The 22,148-nt window shown below is 32.9% G+C and overlaps 4 protein-coding genes across 6 annotated transcripts in view; 3 read left to right on the top strand and 1 right to left on the bottom strand.

Moving 5' to 3' along the window:
• The window catches only part of cers5 (ceramide synthase 5), a 63,920-nt gene extending 60,123 nt beyond the window's left edge, over window positions 1-3,797 (top strand). The window contains exons 10-11 of one of the 3 annotated variants that reach the window (XM_021469303.3): window positions 579-708; window positions 2,943-3,797. In XM_021469303.3, coding sequence (XP_021324978.1) covers window positions 579-671 — 93 coding nt within the window. In that variant the 3' untranslated portion in view covers window positions 672-708; window positions 2,943-3,797. 3 annotated transcript variants of the gene reach the window in all.
• s1pr4 (sphingosine-1-phosphate receptor 4) overlaps window positions 1-22,148 on the top strand; it is a 525,180-nt gene that overhangs the window by 69,307 nt on the left and 433,725 nt on the right. The gene's annotated exons all lie outside the window — the stretch shown is intronic.
• Window positions 5,305-9,432, bottom strand: cox14 (cytochrome c oxidase assembly factor COX14). Its single transcript, NM_001302766.1, has 2 exons — window positions 9,330-9,432; window positions 5,305-5,641 (listed from the first exon to the last, which is right to left on the bottom strand). The coding sequence occupies exon 2, from the start codon at window positions 5,632-5,634 to the stop codon at window positions 5,452-5,454; it is 183 nt and encodes a 60-aa protein (NP_001289695.1). The 5' UTR covers window positions 5,635-5,641; window positions 9,330-9,432; the 3' UTR covers window positions 5,305-5,451.
• Window positions 9,503-19,692, top strand: bcdin3d (BCDIN3 domain containing). The gene is made up of 3 exons (NM_001423406.1): window positions 9,503-9,776; window positions 17,157-17,299; window positions 18,903-19,692. The coding sequence occupies exons 1-3, from the start codon at window positions 9,680-9,682 to the stop codon at window positions 19,461-19,463; spliced, it is 801 nt and encodes a 266-aa protein (NP_001410335.1). The 5' UTR covers window positions 9,503-9,679; the 3' UTR covers window positions 19,464-19,692.

The following is a 22,148-nucleotide window of genomic DNA, read 5'->3' as shown; positions in this document are numbered from 1 at the left end:
AAACCACAGGAGAGGGCAAATTCTCCAGCAGGATAGCGCTCCTTCTCATACTTCAGCCTCCATATCAAAGCTCCTGAAAGCAAATAAGGTCAAGGTGCTCCAGGAATGGCCTGCCCAGTCACCAGACTTAAACATTATTGAGCATGTCTGGCGTAAGATAAAGGAGGAGGCATTGAAGATGAATCCAAATAATCTTTGAACTCTGGGAGTCCTGCAAGAACGCTTTCTTTGCCATTCCAGATGACTTTATTAATACGCTGAATTAATATGTAAAATCAGAAGAGTTGTTGAATAGTATAAAGATCAACACAGTAATTTTAACCTTCCTAAAATAAATCCGTCAAACTTGAAATCATTGCGATCGTGATTTTAATATTGAAATGACACATTATCAGTGTATATTGGCACCATTTTGTTATTCACATTTGACGTCTGATGTAGAGTTTGGACCCAGAAACCGTGTCATGACGTCAGACTGAAGCAGATCAGCCTGTTTTTTTAGCTCTCAGTGAGGAGATTCTCCAGAAGTTGGTGTAGTTACGTGCGTTTCTTCTCTTTTATCTCTTTCTCTTCTGCAGAACTGGTTTGTCTTTTCCCTCTTTCGCTGGCTAGAAGATGGTTCCTGTCTTTCAGCTTCTCTCCCAATAGAAATCTGTCGCTCTTTCTGCTAGTCTCTCTCTCTCTCTCTCTCTTTCTCTCTCTTCAGCTGTAAGTCTGCTTTCTTTACTCCTTTCCCATGATCCCTTTTAAAGTAGTTTGCCGTCCCGGATCGTGGGTTTAACCTCCTGCTCTTTTGAGGGCAAGTTGAAGATTTATGTGCGAGAATTGCATATAAAATTTAGGTTACAGAGTTTTTACTTTTTCTTTTTTTCCAGCAAGTTTAACTAATTGGGCAAGTGTAGGCCTAAATTCCTGATATATTATTTATAAATTTAAGACTTTCTTTTTGGAATTACATATAAACTCTCTGTCCAATTTGGATCATAGTATAGTATATTTAGCGTGAACTCAAACTTAACTGTTTACATTTGGATACCATTGGACATTGGATTAATAATTAACTAATACACTAAATGCGATGCAAATTTGTCGAACATACTAAAATGAAAAAAGGTTTGAGGCAGGTTTTTGCAGTATTATGCTAAATGCTATATGCTAATATATTAAAATGTGTTTTAAATGTGCAATAAAGAGGTTATATTTATCATAAGAATTCCAATTAATATCATTTTAATGCATTTAAACTAATTATATTAATTTAGTTAGTATTTTAAGTCATGTTCAAACATTTTTAATGAATCAGATTTTAAGTCATTGATGCTTGTTTTAAGCATTTTTAGTACATGCATTTTGAATATGATTTTAATAAAATAAACGAATACTATTTTTTTATTTGAGAACTAAAATTTTTCTCTTAATTGACATATCTGACAAACATGAACACATTATGTATATTAGTTTGTTAGCGTTTTAATCAAAAACTAAATTTATTTGCAACATTTTTGACTTTATGATGTAACTTACTGTCTTTTATGGCTATTTATAAACACTGTATAAATTAAAATAAAATAAAAAACACCCCCTTGTGATTTTCAAACTGAAAAGTAAATGGGATTTCAAAAATATAGAGAGATTATTTAGCATACAAACTATGAACCATCGAAAATATGCATAAATTAATGTAGTATTGTCATATTTTCATGTTTAAAAAAGAAGCAAAGCACAAAAAACATACTAAAATGTAAAAAGGTTTTAAGCAGATTTTTGCAATATTATGTTAAATGCTAATATATTAAAATGTGCTTTAAATATGCAATAAACAGGTTATTTTTATCATAAGAATTCCAATAAATATTATTCTAATGCATTTGAACTAATTATATTAATTTAGTTTGTATTTTGTCATGTTCAAAAATATTTGAATGAATCAGGTTTTAAGACAGTTCTGCTTATTTTGAGCAAATTGAATAAATTTATTTTGAAATAGTTTAAATAAAATAAACTATTATAAACTATTTTTTTATTTGAGAAGAATTTTTCTCTTAATTGGCTTTTGACAAATATGAACACATTATGTATATTAGTTTGTTAGCGTTTTAATTTAAAAAATATTTACATTTTTGACTTTATGATGGTATGAAACTTGCTGACTTTTATGGCACTTTATAAACACAGTATAAATTAAGAATAAATTATCATCATTTACAAAAAAAAGTCTCACTTCTGATTTCCAAACAGTAAATTAACTGGAAATTCAAAAATAGAGAGCAGTTATCTATTTCTTAATATATTTAGTTATTTAATATTTTCATGTTTAAAAAAGCAAAATACATATTCTGACCTGTACTTGTAAAATAATCTCAAATACTAAGCAATCTAACTACATAATTGTCTATTGTTTTCTATTGTTCAAAAATAGGTATAACCATGTGGCTGGAAGGATATTATCATTAATCTGAAACACATCATAGACTAAAAACATAAAAATAAAACAATTAATTGGCCTTACCTATAGTCTAAAAGAAAAACTAGGAAGATTTGAGTGCAAATGCTGAAGAATTATGCTTTTAAAGCACATTAGCGCCACCTAGCGGACATCCACCGACATTATTCAAAAGCTTGTTGATTTCCCTGCTGAATAAACGGCTTTAACCAGCCTATATTTGCTGGTTGTAGATTTTAGATGGGTTTGGGCCATTTCAGGCTGAGAAATGACCAGCCTAGCCAGTTTACACTAGGCTTACACAAACTGGTTTTAACTGGTCATTTTTCAGCCTGATCAGCTAAGAAACAAGCCTGAAAATGGCTAAACCCCCCCCTAAAATCAGACTGGTCGACTGGCTAAAACCAGCCAACCAGCCTATGCTGGTTTAAGCAGTTTTTGTCGGCAGGGTTGTACACAAAAAAATACACAATAAAATGATTGTTAACTGTTGTTTTAGGTGTCCAAAGATGACCGCAGCGATATTGAAAGCAGCTCTGAGGAAGAAACTGAAACGTCAGGCAAAGAGCGACTCAAATCTGCCTCGCCGCGAGGAGAAAACGGCACTAACGGTCATTTTGGCTCCAAAACTTGGAGCCAAAACCATAGTGAATGGTGACAATTCGTCCTCGTGGCCTTCGCACAAAGAACTCCAGTCCCAGAAATATGGCGTCGGGACTAATTCCTCATCCCCATACCTCACTCCAACAACCAAAAACACCAACTACAACATCCTGCTGCGGGATTCCTGACACTCCATGGTGGCTTTTGAGGAGTTTTGTTTTGTTTTTTTCCATAAAGACTGTACGGCCACTATGAGAAGCTTGTGAAAGAGAGAAACGATTAAATTAGTGATGTTTGCATTCCCTCGTTTCCTGGTTTTGGGAGACGGTTTTTCCTGCTGGAGACTTTCCTCTTCAGATTTTAATGGTTGGATGTACTTGAGTTTCCACATGCAGTTGCTTTATTTTGTTTTTTATTGGTTGTTTTTTGGTTACTGATGTGTTTGTAATTTGTTTTCCTGTGCTGGTTCTTTTTTTTCGCCGTTTTTTTGTTTTTTATTTTGGAAAACCAAATAAGTTTATTAAAATTGAAAGCTGGGCCTTTTTTCCTGTAATAAGGCGCTTGTTGGTTTAATTTGGTGAGCTTTCACCTTCCGTTGATGTTCTGGGTAGATGTGAATGAAATAAAATAAATGCAAATAAATATAATTTATAAAGTGGAAATGATAAATTCAGGGTTCCCACGATGAACAAGTCTGTTTGTTTGTTTTTTTTAAAGGCTTGAACTAAATAAAGTACATTTTTATAATGCAGTTGTTTGCAGATGATGGAAAATTGCTGTTTTTTGTTCGCAAGGATATTTTTATTTGTTTTATGAAAATAATATTTCAATTGTGCACCTATATTGGCCGTCCTGAAGCAAAATCATTTAAGAATTACTGGCAAATATGTCATTTTAATTTCATTTTAGTACTTTTGATGTGTAGTTTTTCTTTCTTTTCATCAGTAATGCATTATTTTCTGATTTATTAAAACTGTTTTATTTAATATTTTTATTTAATAACAATGCTAAAACACAATTTTATTGATTTTGTTTTTCAGATTTATTTTTAATTCAACTATTTAATATTTTTATTTAATAACAATACTAAAACACAATTATTTTGTTTATTTTAGATTTATTTTTAATTAAATTATTTAATATTTTTATTTAATAACAATGCTAAAACACAATTATTTTATTTGTTTTAGATTTATTTTTAATTAAAATATTTAATATTTTTATGTAATAACAATACTAAAACACAATTTTATTTTATTTATTTATTTTAGATTTCTTTTTCATTAAATTATTTAATATTTTTATTTAATAACAATACTAAAACACAATTTTATTTATTTATTTTAGATTTATTTTTCATTAAATTATTTAATATTTTTATTTAATAACAACGCTAAAACACAATTATTTTATTTATTTTAGATTTATTTTTAATTAAAATATTTAATATTTTTATGTAATAACAATACTAAAACACAATTTTATTTATTTATTTTAGATTTATTTTTCATTAAATTATTTAATATTTTTATTTAATAACAATGCTAAAACACAATTTTATTTTATTCAAATTTATTTTTAATTAAACTATTTAATATTTTTATTTTATAACAATACTAAAACACAATTTTTTTCAGATTTATTTTTAATTAAATTATACTGTTTTATTTAATTTTTTAATTTAATAACAATACTAAAACACAATTTATTTATTTCAGATTTATTTTTAATTAAACTATTTAATATTTTTATTTAATAACAATACTAAAACACAATTTTTTTCAAATTTATTTTTATCTAAATTATACTGTTTTATTTAATATTTTTATTTAATAACAATGCTAAAACACAATTTTATTTTATTATTTTTTCTGATTTATTATTAAATTAAACTGTTTTATTTAATATTTTAATGTAATATTTAAATAACAAAAATACTGAAATAAAATCATTTCAATTTGTGTTCAGCTCTAAAATGCACGGTATGTCAAACTCAACTCCTCGAGGGCCGCAGCCCTGCACACTTTAGTTCCAACCCTAATTAACACACCTGATCAAACTAATTGAGTCCTTCAGGCTTGTTTGAAACCTCCAGGTAAGTGTGTTGGAGCAGGGTTGGAACTAAACTGTGCAGAGCTGCGGCCCTTCAAGAATTGAGTTTGACATCCCTGACCTAAAACAATAACAAATGTAAAAAAAAATATATATTTGTGAACCACTGTGGGAACCCTGCATATTAATAAAGCAAACAGAAGTCATCGCTTTAACAAAGAACATTTAATATATTACAACACAAATCTCATTCTGAGCCACTGAACTCCACATGCATTTCCAATGAGTGCAGGTTTCTGTTGTTACACGTCTCCACATTGTCATGATCAGTGTCCATTATAGTGATGAAGTCCTCATTCTTTGATGATTTCTGAGGCCGTGTTTTCGCTCTGTGCCGCCAGCTCCAGCTGTTTCTTTCTCTGCATGTAGCGTTGAGCCCGCACGACACACAGATACCCGCCGTACACCGTCAGCAGCATCATGGAGCCCGAAAACAGCCTGTAGCCCACGTCAGCGATGCGCTTCCCGCTGACCATGATGGATCTGTGAAAATACACACAGGTGAGTCAACTATGGCATACAAGAAAATCTACACTCACCGGCCACTTTATTAGGTACACCGTACTAGTACTGGGTTGGACCCACTTTTGTGGCATAGATTCAACAATGTACTGGAAACATTCCTCAGATATTTTGGTCCATTTTGATATGATAGCATTACGCAGTTTTATCCAGTTTTGGTGAGCCTGTGTGAATTGTAGCCTCAGTTTCCTGTTTTTAGCTGACAGCAGTGGCACCCGGTGTGCTCTTCTGCTGCTGTAGCACATCCGCCTCAAGGTTGGACGTGTTGTTCATTCAGAGATGCTCTTCTGCAGATCTCGGTTGTAACGAGTGCTTATTTGAGTTACTGTTGTCTTTCTGTCAGCTGGAACCAGTCTGGCCATTCTCCCCTGACATCAACAAGGCATTTGCGCCCACAGAACTGCCGCTCACTGGATATTTCTCTTTCTCAGACCATTCTCTGTAAAGCCTAGAGATGGCTGTGCGTGAAAATCCCAGTAGATCAGCAGTTTCTGCAATACTCAGGCACCAACAGCCATGCCACATTCAAAGTCACTTAAATCCCATTTCCTCCCCATTCTGATGCTCGGTATGAACTGCAGCAGATCGTCTTGACCATGTCTACATACCTAAATGAGTTGAGTAGCTGCCCTGTGATTGGCTGATTAGAAATTTGCATTACAAGCAGTTAGACAGGTGTACCTCATGAAGTGGCAGGTGAGTGTATAATGTTTCAGGAATGTTAGGGGAACATTATTCAACCATTTGCTGACGATAATGTTTTTGTTTTGGAGTGTTCTGCTCTGCAAACAATGAACTTTAGCTTAATGCTCTATTTGGTTCCCAATAATTTATTTTAGAAACCAAATAACAATTGAGGTGAAGTTGGTTTTATATTCGCACATTCATTCAGTGCGACCTGTTCTCGATAGTTTACCATTAGGGGTGTCAAAATTAATTGTTTCTTTGGTGCACTGCGATGCAGACGCGGACAATTCAGTATCGGTTCAGTAATAATCATAACCGGTTATTATGCACTGACATCATTTATCTCCTGTGCGCTCTGTCGCGAGGGAGGTGAGCGTGAGTATTTACAACACTCAGCCAACACAGGGCCGGCCTGTGGCATAGGCACCATAGGCAAATGCTAAGGGCGCTGTATATCCAGGGGGGCACCCGAAATGAGCGCGGTTCAGTTGGTTTTGTTTACGATATTCCTGACACACATTTAGTGATAGACGGCATTAACTAAAAAACATCTTACCCTAAAAAGATCTAAAGTGTTTTCCTACAAAAAGACAAAGCTGGTTAAAGCTGCTCCATTTAAGGCCTCGCAATATGTGTTTAGCCGGGAGAGCTCGCGCTGAGAGGAGCTCTCAATAAGGGACCATCGAAAAAGTGCTTCTTTTTTCCGTTTTTTTTTTTTTTTTCGTTTTCCCTGTTGCGAGAGCTTAAGTGTGTGTGTGTGTGTGTTGGTTTGTTTGTTTGTTTGGTTCTGTCTATGTTTGTATATGTATTTGAATGAGAGACAGTGTGGTGCTGTGTGTCTGTGTGTTTATACCAGTGGTCACCAAACTTGTTCCTGGAGGGCCGGTGTCCTGCAGATTTTAGCTCCAACCCTAATCGAACACACCTGAACAAGCTAATCAAGGTCTTACTAAGTATAGTTGAAACACCCAGGCAGGTGTGTTGAGGCAAGCTAGAGCTAAATCCTGCAGGGACACCGGCTCTCCAGGACCAGGATTGGTGACCCCTGGTTTATACAGACAGTTTGTTATAGCCTCCCTCCTAAAATATAACACTGTATATGGAAAGCATCGTCAATGCACCATGATATCGAATTGAACCGAATCGAAGGCATGATAATCGTAACCGAACCGTGAGACCAGTATAGGTTCACACCTCTATTTACCATGGTACTTTGAATGTTCAATCTGAAATCACTTGTAAGTATGACTCTAAAACAGCATTAGCACTATTCATTTGACTGTGAACAATGTTGTACTTTGATAGTCATTGGCTGCTAATATGAATTCACTATTTAGTATTTGCAAATATTATTTTTGTGAAGTTATTTTATTCAGAAGGTCAGAATGTGTGAATAAAAATAACTCTACCTCAATGAGAGTACATACTTTAACCAAAAAGTAACCATCCCAGAATGTTGCACGAAGGTTTTTGGTAACAACCTAAAAAAAGGTTTTAGGAACGTTCTCCCAACCTAGAGGGAATGCTCTATTTCCATCTAATAAAACATTCTTTGCTTTGCTAGCCAACAGAGATTGTTTTACACACCCTCAACACCAGCAACTTTTTTCTTTAGTAGAGTGTTGCAAAAAATATATATCTTAATTTTCTATATTAAAACAAGCGTAGCCATGCTCATTTTTAAAACTAAACCCAATGGCTTACAGCACTCTGAGAAACAAAAATGAATACCTGTGGCCAGTGGTGTAGTCCTAAAATAAAAGGTAGTGTACTCTTACCCACCCAATCCAAATTTTAAAAGTAGGCAAAGAAACGACGAAAGTCAATGTGTCTTTGATTCATTTGATATATATATATATATATATATATATATATATATATATATATATATATATATATATATCTCAAACAAGGAAACAAGTGTTTCTATAGCAAAGAACTGCAAATATGCAGATATTCTAACAATCTATTGATAAACAAACCTTGTGCTCACGGTCTGCACAGCTGTGGTTTGCTGACTAACTGAAAAACAAGTTTAGGAGCGGGATTCTGCCGCTGTTTTTACATTAAATTTAAAGGGGAATGAGGCGATCATTTAGTAGTGTACAGTTCATAGGGTAATCGCAAAAGTTTTAGGGGGGCTGAATGGAAATATAGGAGGGCTAAAGCAATGCCCATGCTGTTTTATAATTTTACTTTACAGCGAGACATCATTCAGCTGATTTGTTATGATCTTCGAAAAACTCAAACACCAAACTCATTACATAAAAATTAGGGAAGTCTAATCACCAAAACAAATGAGTATACCGAGGGTATGATCCTCAGAAGTCGTAATACCCAAACAGCTCATGGAAAAAAGTAAGCATACTGAGTATAAGTTCATATAGCAAGGACTACACCACTGCCTGTGGCTCTCCTGAAAACAAGCTTAATTTTATTTATTTTTTGTTTTACTAAGACAAATAGTGTTCTCTTGGGTGGATTAAGGGCAAGTCAATTGGCTTTCTCTTTTTATGAACTAACCCTTAAAGAAAATGTGCAAAATATCGCTTTAGAAAATCAGCTACAAACTGTATTGAGATTAATAGCTGTTAAAAAGAAAACAGGTTGATTTTTAGTTTGTGTTTCTCTTTTAATAACTAATTTAACAGTAATTGATCTGAGATAAAGGGTCTCGAACTACGTATGAGCTAACATTGTTTTAAAAATGGCTCCCATATACTAATTTCATTAGTCAAATAATGCCACAGTGTTGAAAGATGTTCGTGAGAACTCATTTTATTTTCTTTGATTTCTGAAAACACAGTATCAGCATGAGTTAGCGTCTTAGATCTCAACAGCTCGATTTCTTTCGCACTAAACACCATACATTTCATTCAAGTTCCTTCTGTATAAATACCCTCGTTTAAGGCCGAATGTAGATTAATGTTGCTGCGTTTATTTACAAAATGCAAAGTCTTACCTGTTTAGTTTACAACTCAAAGTATGAGGAAATGCAATGCTGTTCTCAATGTCAAAGGCAGGTGTTAGTGCGCATGCGCAGTTCCTTTTCGTAACTCTATGGCAAAGCAGAAGGGCCAAAAGTAACGTTAATAATTGCGTTTTTCTCTTTTAAAAAGAGACTACGTTTATAAACTTTGTAATCTAAAAACTAATATTTATAGTTTGGTAAATTCTCGAATATCTTAGTTTTATTGCTGAATTTGAATGTTTGTAACGTCATTGATTTGTGTATAGTTTTAGTCAAACGTGGAACTATTTACTTTCTAGGCTACCGCTCGCCTTCAGGAATTATTTTGTTGTTGGACAGACATGGAGGCTCATGACGCCCATGTGAACTCAGAGGAAAGTGAAAATCCAGGAGCTGCTCCTTATGGAAACTTTATCAACTATTCCCAGATAGCATACAGTTCTGGGCCACATCTGGGCCAACTAAGGCACATATGGCTCACTTCTGGCAATGGCAGGAGACATATGGGCCACATCTGGCCCATATGTGTCACACCGGGTGTAGTGTGAGTTGTGGCCTGCTGTATGTGGGCCAGATGTGGCCCGTGTGTGACACCCCGGGTGTAGTGTGAGTTGTGGCCTGCTGTATGTGGGCCAGATGTGGCCCGTGTGTGACACACCGGGTGTAGTGTGAGTTGTGGCCTGCTGTATGTGGGCCAGATGTGGCCCGTGTGTGACACCCCAGGTGTAATGTGAGTTCTGGCCTGCTGTATGTGGGCCAGATGTGGCCCGTGTGTGACACCCCGGGTGTAGTGTGAGTTGTGGCCTGCCGTATGTGGGCCAGATGTGGCCCGTCTGTGACACCCCGGGTGTAGTGTGAGTTCTGGCCTGCCGTATGTGGGCCAGATGTGGCCCGTCTGTGACACCCCGGGTGTAGTGTGAGTCCTGGCCTACCATATGTGGGCCAGATATGGCTTGTATGTGACACACCGGGTGTAGTTTGAGTTGTGGCCTGCCATATGTGGGCCAGATGTGGCCCGTGTGTGACACACCGGGTGTAGTGTGAGTTGTGGCCTGCCATATGTGGCCCAGATGTGGCCCGTGTGTGACACAGCGGGTCTAGTGTGAGTTGTGGCCTGCTGTATGTGGGCCAGATGTGGCCTGTGTGTGACACATCGGGTGTAGTGCGAGTTGTGTATTTTTAGTTACGGTTTAACTATAAATGAACGGGAGCCTTTGAAGTGGTTACAAATTATTAGAAATTGAAAATCAAAGTTAATTTGTCTTTCTAAGTCTGTACACTTTCGTTTTATGAAGTAGAAAATAGAAAATAAATATTGTAAATTAATGTAATGTGATGCAAGGATTTACATTTTTCCAATCGGCTACTTCTGCCTATTGACTGCATACCTAATGAGTGGGAGGGGCTTGCTGCTCAAACATTACACAGACTCTGAGGTGAAGCAGCAGCAGTTCTGTGTTTCCTGTGTTATATTAACATTATTGTCCCTCATCAGGCAGTGAGAGCGCTACACCTTCTCTGAAAATAATAACATTGCATGTTCTAAATAAGACTTTCTGAGATTGAAAAAGATTTTTTAGGTTACTAAGAATAGGAATAAGCTATTGCTTATCCGGAAAAGTATATGTTTGTAACCTTATCACATATTAATTCAGTTTATTTCCTCAATAATGGATTTATTTTTACTTTAAGGCTGCTACGAATATAAATTTATATTATCTGTTATATGTAAATATTCCAGCATGAGTAAAATTCATTTTTTTTTCATATTACCTGGTATGTCTATAAATGTCTATAAATGCAATGAGTTTCATTATTTATTATGTTTTGATCCATTAATGTTTTGTTCAGTTTCTCCATTTGAATGAATTAAGACAGTGTCCTACCGCCACCTACTGGGTGGATTTAATTTGCTATTAGTACTACTTTTTAATGAACAATTTTACAAATGAATTCATAATCTAATAATGCTAAATTAAAGTGCTGTTTTCTTGGTGTTATTTTTTGCAATTCTACATTTTTACAATGATTTTGTTTGATTAAATGCCACATACAACATTGTTCTTTTTTTATTTAATTTGAATATTAAATAGACATAAATGTTTTGTTTATGAATAAAATATGTACTATGTAGAAAAAAATGTCAGAGAACTGAGCAGTAGAATGTGAATAACATGAATGTGTTCGTGAATAAGCTGATCTTTGTAAACAACACAAAGTTTTATTTACTTATTCTACAGAACACAAAAAATAATAAAATAAATCTGACCAATTTTAATGCACCTGTAACAGCGTACACAAATTTTATAGACATTTTGCTATTAATAAGCATGTTAATTAGCAATTAGTTAATTGTAGATATATCTTAAAGTGTTATAGTTTTTATATAACAAGCTATTGAATATTAAAAATAACAGTAAATATTCTAGAATTACAGCATGTTACATAACAGAGCAAGGACATGTTCACAGTATGTCTGATAATATTTTTTCTTCTGGAGAAAGTCTTCGACTAGAATAAAGCAGTTTTTTATTTTTTTCAAAGTGTTTTAAGGTCAAAATTATTAACCCCTTTAAGCTATATATTTTTTCTACAGTTTCAGAACAAATCATTGTTATAAAATAACTTGCCTAATTACCCTTACCCTAATATATATAATATTATTTATATATATATATATATATATATATATATATATATATATATATATATATATATATATATATATATATATATATATATATATATATATATATTTATTTATTTATTTATTTATTTATTTATTTATTTATTTAAAAACATAATCGTAAAACTGCCCCCTGGTGGCGAATTTGTGTTTCGCTTCATCCTTGCATTACGGTGGAGTGGGCGGAGCCTCGTGAATGACGGTTATTTTTTTCAAACGAGGAAGTGAAGTCAAGTCCGCCATTTCATCTTCTTCTTTATGTCGGGTAAGTTATTATTTTAAAATCATATTTGTGAGATATTTGTCGTCAGGTAATGTTTTTATTAGTTAGAAAAGCCCCTGTTTTGAAAAGTGATAAAACTGTAACTTATATGTGGATAATATGGCTAAAAACGGCTAAGAATGGTGGCAGCCGTCAGTTCAGTAACGTTAATGTTAAGTTGATTGTGCTCGGGGTTTTAACAAATTCATTTAAGTAACAATTGTCCTTTTAATCGCTCTTTATTCCCAATTAAATGATCAATTAGACGTGTTATATGAAGAACAGTGTCGAAACGGGAGCTTGAATGAATGAATCATATGCTGTCCGTTTTATACAGTTGTAAAAGGTGCCGAGTTCTGCTTTTGTACTGGTTTTAGCTCAAACACTGAACGAACAGTCTCTTTTTGGTAACGTTAATCCTAATGATCTTGATTTGCTTGTTAATGTGTGTTTTATCAAGTTTCAGCAAAAGTTTGCAGAGTAACGTTATGTGGTTCATGCTGGCCACTGTTGAGACTGGTCTGCATAAAAAAAATGTTTAAAGCCAAAACGTTTGAAAAAAAATCCACAGTTGAAACATGATGTGTTAAATGACTTATGAAGGAAATTAATTAGCTAAAAAAGAAGGCTAAGTGTGTTATGAAATATTAAACCTTGTTAAAAAATAAAATCAATTGTGTTAAATAAGCTTAAAATCCATATCTTATGTTTTATATTACTTCAAAACAGCCTGGAAACTGAATTGCACCATTAATCTTGTACATATGTATCAAGTCCAAACAAATGGTTTTGTGGCAAGTAAAAATAATATTTTTATAAATTGATTGTATTTTATTAATTTGTTACAGAAAAGAAAGGAATCATGCAAGGATGCAAGCTGAAGGAAAGGACAACTCTCACATCAGTGCATTACTAATTGTTTGACTTCATCATCAAGCACACCAGGTACAATATTGTACATATTTTGTAACTTGTATATGTCAGACTGGTTGTTGGGAACTGAAATAATATATTTTATGTTTTATTTATTATTAAAATATTACAAGATTTATTGGTGCTATTTTATCACTGTGTGAGGTCATAGCTTATTTTAAAAATCTAATAATGACATAATAATGACATCTTTTATCCTCCACTTGTTTCAATTTTTTTTTTTTGTTCTGTTGAACATACTGTAAACTCAGACGGTGCGGTGGTACAGTGGATAGCTCTGTTGCCTCCCAGCAAAAATGTTTCTGGTTCGAGCATCGGCTGGGTCAGTTGGCATTTCTGTGTGAAGTTTGTATGTTCTCCCCGTGTTGGCGTGGGTTTCCTCCAGGTGCTCCGGTTTCCCCCACAAGACATGCGGTACAGGTGAATTGGGTAAGCTAAATTGTCCATAGTGAATGTGTGTAAATAAGAGTGTATGGGTTTTTCCCAGTGATGTGTTGCAGCTGGAAGAGTATCTGCTGTGTAAAACATATGCTGGATAAGTTGGCTGTTCATTCCACTGTGGTGACCCCAGATTAATAAAGGGATGAAGCTGAAAAGAAAATGAATGAACACAAACCCAGTTTTTCCTACTATGTATATCAATAGTTACAGGTTTCTAACATTCTTCAAAATATCTGCTTTAGTGTTGAACAGATTCAAACTGCTTTGAAACAAGTAGAGGATGAATAAATGGTGGCAGAATAGTAAACTACATCTTTAAATGTTTTATTCTGTGTGTTATGTGTATTCATATTTGTCTTGTCTTTTGTCATATTGTCCTTCTAGCTCAGATTGTGATGGACCTGGAATGCGACACCAGTTACTCTTAAGTCAAGAACCAAATAAAGCACCAGAGTACAGATTATGGAGGTATCTGAAATTGAACTAACTGGAAGCAGGGAACCATACTAATAAAGTTCCTTTAGGTAAAAGCACCTGCTTTATTTTGATAGGAAGTATTTTTTTTAGAGTTCTATTGTTTTATTCCTATTCTAATTTAATTTTATTCATATACTGAATGGAAGTCATTCAAATTTCACAACAAATGATTAGCAGATTGAATATAAAATATAATGACATTTTAATACATTATTTCTTTTGGTTATTCTTTACATCTATAAATGGGCAAGTATTTAATCAATGAAAATAATTTTAAACAACTTAACTAAACAAATTACTCTGTTGGACCCTAATATTTAAAATAGCAAAATCCTCAAACTAACACACACTCTTGTGAATGCATTCTCACATTCATACAACAGTCTATCTCAGTCTGACTCACACACAACATCCTCTCTCACAGATTTTTCTAGCAAACCTCCACCACTAGCTTGTCCTGTTACGCTGCTTTTATTTCAAACATTTTAGAGCATGATATAGTCCAGGTTTTTATCACTAAGTATTTTTTTTCCATTCAGCAGGTTCCTTGTAAAGATGAACCCAGGGAAGGATCGAAAGTGGAGAAGACCAGATCAAAAAAGACCACATCAAGATCTGCAGTCAGTTCAAAGGTACTTTCACTAATTACCAAGGTTTCAGACTATGAATTGATGGAGTAAACTTTGAGTGTCAGATCTTCCTAGCAAAAATTCTTCCCAGTGTCTTGTAGTAGAAGTGATGCAGTCAATCAAGTTTACGTTATTTCGTAAATTGCTTTCCGATTTAATAAAAATATAATAACCAAACTTGATTAATGTAACAATTTTGATGAAAAGGGCATGTTTTACTAAAGCTTTTAGCACAAAGGCACCCCCATCTTGTAATATTGCTGTGTCTGACGTCACGGGGTTGGTATGATGGAAACGTTTTTGAATGAGGTATTTGTATGATTTATACATAGTCTGTCTTAAAGCGTCACTAAATTGTACAGGCATTACAGGTCAAAGCAATCGGTTATTAAATTTATCAAAATAAACAATAAGGCTCTTAAAACACTGCTTCGAAAAATGTAGAAAATGTAAAAAAATATTTCAAATACCTCAAATGAAATGAAGTCATTTGTTTTATTATTTTTAAAATATATTTTTTTGTAAAGTCATTTGTTTATAATTATGTAAAAAAATCTAAGTACTATAAAAGTTATTTAAGCAACAAATTTGCCAGATTGTAAAGGCAGACACAGAATGAGCAAACAAGAAAAACTGTGTAAAATGTGTAAATAAAAGGCTACATTTTAAATTTTTACATCTTTTCATCATATACATAAAACCTTCCTAAGCTTGAAAATATATTTCCTTAAAATAAACTTTCTTTGTTAGTGCAAATTTCTTTTTATGTAGTCTTGTAATTAAACAATTAAACCATTCAAACAAGTTTACACTTGTTTGTCCGTTATGAAAATCTGATTTTTTTTTTTCAAATTTAACTAACTAAAATAGTACCATGTACTTTTACTCTGTATTAGTATTATTTACTAAAATTTGTTTTATTTTAGCAATGTAATAGTATTTCTAGTCCTTTAATTTATTGTAATTTAATTTTCAGTTCTCTTTCCAACTACGAAAACATAAAAAAAACAATAATTTCACAAGCACATTTAAAATAGGTTTAATACTCTGAAATATTATATTAATATTATTTTTTTATTTTTTATAAATCAATAGGTAGTTCCTATGGAATGTTTTTATGTATTGCTGAGAATACATTTCAGGTGTTCAATACGTTGCTTGTCAGTCTTAAAAATAAAAATAGGTGCTTAAAAAAGTGCTTAAAAGTCTAATCGAGTTGTGCCTGTATGTACTCTGCAAACAGCACCTTTTAATTGTTGTCCTCCTATTTTCAGGATGTTTTGCATTGGACTGTTTTTTTTTTTGGCTTTGACCCTTGCTCGCCCCTGACCTCACTCTTGGACTGCCCTGTTGGATTTTCAGTTTATTTAATTTAATTTTTATTTTTATTTTTTGGTTCTGGGAAAATGCTAATAAATATTTAGTTGTAATTATTTAAGTATTATGTTTAGTTAAATATGCGATTTCTGTGTTTGTTCCGTCTACTCATACTTGTTTATCTTGTTTCTGTAATTATCATTTGTTTATTTGACCCCTGCCTCGCCTTTGATCTTGTTTTTGGATTGCCCTTTATATATCTTTTTAATTATTGGTTCTGGCTTTATGGTTATAAAATATTTGTTAATTTAAATAATATGCATTTTATAAAAATATATATATATATTTTCTGTGTTTATTCTGTATCTATCTAATTTGTATATACATTTGTGTTTGTATGTTCTTCTTATTCTGTGTATCCACTTACCTAATTTTAACTTTTATATATATTTATTTGCATTTAATTTGTGATAATTCTGTATGCATTTATTTATCTAATTCATATATTTATTTGTATTGCATTGATCAAACTGTTGTTGTTTTTTTTGTATGCATCTATTTATATAATTTATATAAATTATATATTTGTATTTATCAATTTATATGCTTCCTTTAAAGCATTTTTTTAAATAAAGCAATTTAAACTAAGCATTCCTTTTAATGTGATTTATATAGCTACCAAATGTAGATGTGAGCCACATCCAACCCAAAAGTCAGCCGCAACTGAACCAGATCTGGGCCAGATCTGTGAAATTGCATGGACCACGTCTGGGCCAGATCTGAGAAACTGCATGGGCTGCATTTGGGCCAGATCTGAAAAAGTGCATGGGCCGCAGCTGGGCCAGATTTGAGAATGTGCATGGGCCGCAGCTGGGCCAGATCTGAGAAAATGTATGGGCCACATCTGGCCCAGATATGGACCATGCTTTTTCTGAGATATGGCCCAGATCTGGTTCAGTTGTAGCTGACTTTTGGATCCTTATGTCAGCCACAATCAGGTTGAGTCATCGCCGTCATTCCGCACGGTATGTGGGCCAGAAGAAAATGGGGGATGTGGGCCATATCTGGGCCAGATGTAATTTGCTATCTGGGTTACACCTTCAACCCACCTGAGAATCGCCTGAGTTTGATACCAGAAGCGCTGCTTCAAAACATCGGATTCACTTCTGGCGATGGTGAACGAGTATTAATGCTGGATGTGGGATGCAACTCGGGGGTAAAAAAGTGATTTATTCTTTTCATTTTTTTCTAATTTGGGGTTTAAATACTTAAAAACATTTGAAACCATCACAGAAGATTTAATGGTTTGTAGGGGTTTTATTGTTATAATGGTAATTGCAGTGAGTCTAATGGTATTTATTTATTTACCCTTCTATTGCTGGCATTTTAAAACCAATAAATCCTTATGGAAACCAATAAAATGTAATGGTTTTAGTAGTTACAATTTGATTGTTCGTATTTTATTTATGGTAAATGAATATGAACAATTCCAGCGTTATGGATGTGACATTAAAAACTCAAAACATAAGTTCGCACAGAAAGTATATTATAACATTATATTGAATTTTGTTTTTATGTGTTAAGGGACCAGAAAAATATCAATCTGTAAACATGTTTTGTACTTTAAATGTGGAAAATAAACATGCGTTATGGATGTGACAAAAAAGTCTGCGGGTTTACTGTACACAACATACTTTGTAGAAATTCTGCTAATTAATCTGCACAACCCAAAAGAAACAATGATAATCAAAAGGATATAAGTTGGCTCTCTATGAAACAAAAATGATTGGTTTTATTTAATATTTTCACATTTATGAGGAAAAAGTGTTGTTATTGATTTGACATCTCTCCGTTATGGATGTGACATGTGAAATTGCCACTTGTGTTACTTTGATAATTCAAATAATAGTTTGAAAACATTGACAGATGCACTTTTGAGTATTTTTTAAAGTACTGTAAAATACTTGATCACACAAAAAAAAAAAAAAACAGAAACCGTTCCCGTATTTTGGTAAAAACTTAATTTTTCTCATAGCAAGGTTGACATTTTAACGGAATTGCTCAGGAGCCTCTTTTCAGCCGCCAGGCTATATTTACATATATGCTTATCTGCTATACTTGTTACTTTATTGTTAATGTTCTCGTGTGTTCATCTGTAACTTAACTTAATATTTGTTTAGAATTTTGATTTTCTCTGAACTATAACCTACTGCTTATCATACAATCGAATCAGAGAAATATTATTAACTATAAAGTGTTAAAGCTAGCTTAGATGTTAATGAAATTGGGTAATTAATCAAGAAATATTAGATTTTCAAACATGGAAAATGTGTATATGTGTATATATATATATATATATATATATATATATATATATATATATATATATATATATATATATATATATGTATATATATACATACATACACACACACACACATATATATATATATATATATATATATATATATATATACATACACACACACATAAATATATATACATACATACATATACATATATATATATATATACATACATATATATATACTTTGTTTGTTTTTTGGTGAGCTACCCCATTAAATGGATTAATAATTGAAAAGCATAAGTATTAACAAATAATAATATAGTATATTATTTATGCAGCAGATCATTTTTCGAATCTTTAGGACCTTTTTTAAACTCCTCTTAATGATATTTATGTAGTGTCATCCTAAATCTGTTATTTATCAGTGTCTAGTTGGTTAAAATTGGCATATTCAGCTTATAAAAATGTAGTTTTAACCACCAAAATGTGCTTTATTGTTTCTCCCTCACAGGATTTGTCTGTTGCTCTATATAAGCATTTACTAAACAAGGAGGCCTGTACAAGTGACTCTCCTAGACAAGAGCTGTACATGCTTGGATTTGACCTGGACCAAGATTTAATCCTCCGTGCACAAACTTCAAACCCCTTTCCCCAAAATATCCAGTTTATCCCTCTGGATATCACAGATGATACTGAAAGCCGAGCAGTGCTACAGGCCTTCTTGGGGAAGTTTGGATGCAGCCGTTTCCATTTGAGCACTTGTTTTGCTGTGACCATGTGGGTGCATCTGAACCACGGAGACGCTGCGTTTCTTTCTCTTCTGTCCAGACTGGCATCTCACAGTGAGTATCTGCTGTTAGAGGCGCAACCATGGAAGTGTTACCGTTCTGCTGCGCGCCGGTTACGCAAACTAGGCCGCAGTGACTTCGACCACTTTAAGGCCCTTAAGATCCGAGGAGACATGGCGGCACATGCTAGAGAGCACTTGGAGAAGCAGTGCAGCATGGAGCTGGTGCAGTGTTTCGGTAATACGTCGTGGGACAGAAGCCTTCTGCTCTTTAGAAGACAATGATAAAGATCAACACAATCAGAGTGTGGATGAAGTTTTAAGTGCTCAGTCTTCTGACTATAAACAGAAAACAGACTCCTTACCCTTGTCTGGAATGCAAACGCTGGTTATGTCATTCCATTTAGTCAACACAAGAGGGCACTGCAGATCCTTGGTTTTGACATTTATTCAATGGAACTTTTTATTGTGTGTTTGATATTCATGCCGTAGTCAACATTTAAAATAGACAAAAAATTATATATATATTTATATATATATATATATATATATATATATATATATATATATATATATATATATATATGTGTGTGTGTGTGTGTGTGTGTGTGTGTGTGTGTGTGTGTGTGTGTGTGTGTGTATATATATATATATGTGTGTGTGTGTGTGTATATATTTTTTGTATGTGTGTGTGTATATATATATATATATATATATATATATATATATATATATATATATATATATATATGTTTGTATGTATATATATATATATATATATATATATATATATATATATATATATATATATATATATATACATATATATGTATATAAACTTATATATTATATGTCCTAAAATGAATGGGTGTTGTTTTATAGTTTTAGGACAACACTATTGAAATGTTTTGATCCACTTTAAATGTTAAAATGTTGACTGCAATATATTATATGTGTGTATATATATATATATATATATATATATATATATATATATATATATATATATATATATATATATGAGCAATTCCAGCGTTATGGATGTGACATTTGCAGTAAAAACTCAAAACATAATTTCACACAGAAAGTATATGTTGACATTATATCGAAACTTCTGTTTATATTTTCAAAAACAGCTCACCACAGAGTTCTGGGAACAGAAAAATTTCAATATGTAAACATGTTTTATATTTTAAATTAGGAAAATAAACATGCATTATGGATGTGACAAAAAAAGTTTGCGAATTTACAGTCGACAACAGATTATTTAGAAATTCTGACAGTTAAATTGCACAACCCAAGAGACACAATGCTCATCAAACAGGTATGAGTCGGCTCACTATAGAATTAAAATGATTGATTTTATTTTATTTGACATTTTTGCATTTATGAAGAAAAAGTGTCGTTATGGATGTGACACATCTCCGTTATGGATGTGACAGCTGTGAAATTGCCACTTGTGTGATTTTGGCAAATTAAATATAATAGTTTGAAATACTGACAGATACCTTTACGAGTATTTTTAAAGTACTGCAAAAAACTCACAAACACAAAAAATGTAGAAACGGTTTCTCTATTTTGGTGAAAACTGCATTATTTTTTATGACAAGGTTGACATTTGCATGGAATTGCCCATATATATTATATATGTAGTATCATATATAATATGTAGTAATAATATATATAGTATTATATACTTCAATACTAAACTTTTAACGCAGTAAATACTAAATGTAATGCTTTAATGACAAATGTTTTTGTCTACATAAATAAAATTCATATTTTGTACATTACACATTTTAACTGCTTATTTTACTAGATGAGGTGAATATTTATATATTTATTTGTTTAGCCAAATTAATTTACCATGCAACACGAGATACTAAAACAAATTAATAATTAATCCAGTATTATTAATATTATTGTTGTTGTTGTTAGTGTAACAAAGATCAGAAATCGGCGCGCGTTTTCCATTTGGAGCATATACGGCACACACTCTCGGATTCAAAAATTAACCGACGAACAACTCAACGGTTGTTTTTCTCCTTATGCGACTTCGCTTTTTTAACCGTGTGTTGTTATTCAACTGGATAATGTCGTTGAAATGTGTAAAACAGAGACGTTTTGGACGACTAGCAGAATTGAGCTGCTCCTTCTGGAAAACTGAAGCGTCTCGGTGAGAAATTACGCCATTTATTGTGTACTGCGATGGAGCTAGTAAACGCTGTGCAAGTAGGCTATTTGGAGAAATTTACCTTTCACCGCTCCTCTTCAGTAGCCATTCAGTCCTAACTGATGCTTTTCGTCGACAGAAGTTCTTCAGGATGTAATTTTGAGAAAATGCGAGGTTTGTCTAATTCCAAATGATGTTAAACCCTCGTTGAAATTGAGAGGAAGATGGCATTTTTTTTCTAAAATTACTCCTACTTTTCATCGCTACGATTACATAGTTCACTTGTTTCTTGTGTAATAGTTACACTAGAATAAAACAAGCATTAAAATAGTTTTCCCTTAACGTAACTTTATTGTAAAAGCTGTTTTTAGTGATTTGTGTGACGTTATAAAGTCATTTTTGAGACCAGACATCAAGGACATTATGAGGAATATCATCGTCCTGTGGGTATCTTCCATTAGCCAAAGATAATACTATTTTTAAGTTTCAACAGGTTTCACACGCTCAAATTGCTCTGTTTGGTTTTATTTTTCAGACACTGTCCAGCAAGGTAAGTTATTTTTCTACGGTATTGTATTGTTTTTTGTTCTATTTTGTATTTTTATTATTTTGGACTCTCTGGACTGCATATGTTGAAATGCAATGTATTTGTTTAAGTAGTGCAGTAGTTTGCATGTATAATTCATAGTATATATTTCATATTTATATAATTTAAAACAACTATAGCAAATCAAACAGTATAAAAAAAATTAAAAGCTTAAATTTCCATTTTTGTGGCTATTAGACTCTTGTATTAT

This window comes from Danio rerio, chromosome 22 (assembly GCF_049306965.1).
Source record: "Danio rerio strain Tuebingen ecotype United States chromosome 22, GRCz12tu, whole genome shotgun sequence".
Lineage (NCBI taxonomy): Eukaryota > Metazoa > Chordata > Actinopteri > Cypriniformes > Danionidae > Danio > Danio rerio.
Note: the sequence above shows the minus strand (reverse complement) of the source record. Positions and strands in the feature narration are given on the sequence as shown.

Coding starts and splice junctions, on each gene's coding strand:
- cox14 (NM_001302766.1), bottom strand. CDS start 5,634: ATGGTCAGCGGGAAGCGCATCGCTGACGTGGGCTACAGGCTGTTTTCG.
- bcdin3d (NM_001423406.1), top strand. CDS start 9,680: ATGGAGGCTCATGACGCCCATGTGAACTCAGAGGAAAGTGAAAATCCA. Junction 9,777..17,156: donor CTATTCCCAGATAGCATACA/GTTCTGGGCCAC, acceptor TATCTGGGCCAG/ATGTAATTTGCTATCTGGGT. Junction 17,300..18,902: donor ATGTGGGATGCAACTCGGGG/GTAAAAAAGTGA, acceptor TCTCCCTCACAG/GATTTGTCTGTTGCTCTATA.